This window comes from Nannochloropsis gaditana (assembly GCF_000240725.1).
Source record: "Nannochloropsis gaditana CCMP526 unplaced genomic scaffold scaffold1280, whole genome shotgun sequence".
In the NCBI taxonomy this organism is placed as follows: Eukaryota; class Eustigmatophyceae; order Eustigmatales; family Monodopsidaceae; genus Microchloropsis; species Microchloropsis gaditana.
The window spans coordinates 1-3,833 of NW_005802673.1; the positions used below are offsets into that span (position 1 = coordinate 1).

At 54.4% G+C, this 3,833-nt stretch overlaps 1 protein-coding gene across 1 annotated transcript; it reads right to left on the reverse strand.

Moving 5' to 3' along the window:
* Window positions 1–224: 224 nt before the first annotated feature.
* NGA_2062200 (uncharacterized protein) lies at window positions 225–589 on the reverse strand (the record flags this gene model as incomplete). The annotated part of the gene is made up of 1 exon (XM_005852410.1): window positions 225–589. A coding segment is annotated over one exon (365 nt), but the record flags the coding sequence as incomplete, so codon positions are not given.
* Window positions 590–3,833: the final 3,244 nt, after the last annotated feature.

Consider the following 3,833-nt stretch of genomic DNA (forward strand, 5'->3'; position numbering starts at 1 on the left):
CCCCCCCCTTTCTGGAGGCGTCTCCCGACCACACCCCGGGTTCGGCGCGAGGCCCGCGACGATTCCGTGGCTGCTTCCACGGCTGCTTGCATCGCTTCCTCTGTTACCACCTGCAGCACGTACTGCACCTGTTTGCCGCGTAGGCGGGAGTAGCTGTTGTCCCAGCAGAAGGAGCAGACGCCCCCCAAGGACTCCGCTGGCACCGAGTAGCATCCCTGGACATCCTCGGCCCGTCCCGCCTCTGCGTCGGGGCTGAGAGGCGCGGGCACAGCACTTCCTGCCTGAGGAAAACGGCCCTCCACGACGATTTCCACGGGTAAGGGAGTCAGATCCTCGGTTGGGGAGGTGTCAGCGGTGCCGGCATGGGGGCGAAAAGTGCCCTTGAAGGAGATGTCTAGACCGTCCCCGACAGAGAAGCGCCACAAGACGGTCGACCCGGCGGAAACTTCCACGTCTTCTTCATGCTTGGCCCGTCGAGGAACGTACAAAGACGTAGGAGCGCAGGGTTGCAATAAGAAGTCCACGGCGCTTTCAGGGGCCAGGCCGGAGGTCTCCGCACCCCCAGCGCCGTCGTGGTCGTTGAGGAGAGAGAGGAACTGGCGGGAAGCAGTCACGTCCGGGATGGCCATGAGGTCGTACAGGTACGTGGTCAACGCTTCAGCCATTTGGGCGTCCGTTGATCCCTCCATATATTGTGGCAAAGCTGGCAAGGTGACATCCTTCTATTGTGTGAGGGGAGCGGGCTAAGCATGTGCACCCTTTCAGGCGTCTTTACGCGACATAATTCAAATCCATCGTCCGTCAGAAATGTGATACGCACCTTGCTGCTTGTAATCAAATTATCCAAGGCCAAATGCAGCGCCCGAAACTCTTGATAGTCCCGACGGAGTATAATTGTGTGACTCTTGCTCCCCGCCTCCGCCAGGGCCAGTTCCACATCGAACATGGCCGGGCAAAGACTTTGGATGCAGAGGCGGTCACTCAGACTAGATTCTGAGTCCCTTCGTGGCTGTCTCAGCAAGGAAGAGAAAAGGAAGAGAAAAGGAAGGGGAGGAGTCAAGAATGGCTTTCAGGTGCCTCTTTTTCAAATGTCAGTATACGCGTTCGTTGCCTCGACCTCCCGTCCCCGCAAGAGATGTGATGAGCAAAAGCAAAACAAACGAGACCCAAAGTGTCTTAAAAAATACGTGTCTTAAAAAATACTTCAGTCGTGTAATTTTGGTTTTATCAGCGTCATCTCTGTATTTGCTTTAGCCACTAAGCTCGACCATGCCGTGTTTTTTCTTGCCCGCTGACAGCATTATTTCCGGTTTGTCAAAGCTGTCCACAGTCACCACAAAAGTCTCTTCTTTGATTTGCTCTCCGTTTAAGCGCGCCCCTCCTCCTTTGATAAGTCGTCGAGCCTCTGCCTTCGATTTCGCGAGGTCAAGGCGCACAAAAAGCTCAGCAACTTGGACGCCTGCATCTCCCAGCTCAGATTTTGTTACGACCACGCGCGGCAAAGCTGCGGTGTCTTCCGTGCTGCCCCCCGCAAAAAGGTTGGCCACAGTCGCGTGAATCTCCTTCAGACACTCCTCGCCATGTAAAAGTTTAGTGGCTTCGTCTGCCAGTATGACCTTTGCTTCATTTATGCCCGCCCCCTCCAAGCGGGCCAGCTCCTCGATCTTCTCCAGAGGCACCTCAGTAAAGAGCTTCAAAAATCGTGTCACGTCCGCGTCATTCGTGTTCCGCCAAAATTGCCAGTAGTCATACTCCGAAAGCAGCTCCTTCTTCAACCAGACCGCGCCCGAGGCTGTCTTGCCCATTTTCTTCCCGTCGGACGTGGTCATGAGGGGGGCTGTCAACCCGAAGAGGTGTCGCCCATCCACCTTACGCGCCAGCTCCACCCCGTTGATGATGTTGCCCCACTGGTCCGATCCCCCCAACTGCAGGCGGGCTTGGTATCTGCGTGAGAGCTCCAAGAAGTCGTAGGCCTGTAAAATCATGTAGTTGAACTCGAGAAAGGACAAGGGAGACTCTCGATCGAGGCGCATCTTTACACTCTCGAAGTTGAGCATCCGGTTGATGGTGAAGTGCTGGCCGTAGTCTCTCAAAAAGTCCAGGTACCGCAGGGGCGACAACCACTCGTCATTGTTGACGAGGAGCGCGTCCGTGGCACCGTCTCCGAAGGCAAGGAAGCGCCGGAATACCTCGGAAATGGAGGCGATATTCCCCTGGATGGTCTCGTAGGTCATCAGTTTTCGCGCTTCATCCTTTCCCGACGGATCCCCCACCTTCGTGGTCCCTCCTCCCATTAGCACCAAGGGCTTGTGTCCTGACTTCTGCAGGTGTCGCAAAATCATTATTTGCAGCAAGCTCCCAACGTGCAGGCTCGGGGCTGTGGCGTCGAAGCCTAAATACGCCGCAATGGGCTTACCGGCCGCGCAGGCCTCGTCCAAAGCTTTGAAGTCGGTGCACTGATGGATATACCCACGCGCACTAAGTGTTTGAAGGAAGCTCGATTCAAAATCGGTAGGTATAGCTTGGTTGGCAGAAGCCGTCGCGGGCTCGGCATTGCTAGATAGGGCGGTTAGTCGGGAACGTTGAGGTGAGCGGAGGTTGATACGGTGCGACACAATAGGCCTTTGAAGAGAAAGACGGGCCGCGAATGCGCAGAGGGGTGTCGAGGACTGCTGAATCGTGGAGGCTTTACTCCCTATCGCGAGGAAAACCATGACCCCACAGATGAAGAAAAGAGAGTCCTTAAGTCTTCGTTTTGCGCGATGTCGGCTTGAGACCCGTGGTGACTCTACTATTTTGCTAAACGGCACCGCTCTTGAAATTTTTGATTGAGAATGCTGTCTACGTAAGGTTCTTAAACTCTTCTCTTTCTCCATGTACTCCTTTGTCGTCTCTGTGTATGCCTGTAGTATAAACACATTTGTAAAAATGATGACGTATTGGTATCTTCAGCTGAAGCGTCCGTTCAGGCATCAGGGTGCCGCCAGTCCACCTTTCAAGCTTAAGCCTCAGGATGCGCTGCCTGTCACTTCAAGACTTCATTCTATGCCCATGGAGTACACTTTGTAACTGGGTTTGCACAAGCCATTGCTTCGAGGTCATCGTTCTCCGCGTGGTATACGATCGCCGTTACAACCTCCCCATCGGTTCCGAGAGCTCACCGAGCTTTTTACATTCCCCAAGAACAAAACCACATTTTTAAAAAATCAGAAACCTGGGTGTTCGTCAAATTGATGTTAATCTTCTTTCCATTCACGCCCTTTGCTCTTCTGTCCGATGTGAGAAAACGCTTGTCTCAGTCGGCTGTTGATGTCAATTGAAAGCCACACATCTACAACCTGACACCGTCGCAAAAACTCGTTAGGACATCACGATCATCTGGAAAAACACCTTTGCGACTTTGTCTCTCTTGCTCGTTCATTACGCTAGATCATTTTTTGAACAAGGACTGCAGCTCGTTCAAAATGCTGGATATCTCCTTGTCGTTGGCGTATTTGCTAATATTTCCTGGGTTCGCCATAACGTCCTGCAGGGCAGCCATCACTTTCGGGTTCCGTTGCGCGCGCTGGAAGGCGGCCTGGGCCCTCGGGTTGGACATGATGGACGCGAGCATGCTCGGGTCCACGCCTCCCATTCCCGGCATACCGCCGAACCCACCCCCACCAAACGGACTCCCTCTTGCCCCGCCTGCTCCACCTGCTTGCCTAAAAAATGCATCCGCAAAGCCTCCACCACTGCCCGATGCCGCGCCTCCTCCACGGGGATTGAACATATCTGAAAACGGATCTCCTCCCCCTGCCCCTGCCCCTGCCCCTGCACCTGCTCTCCCCCCG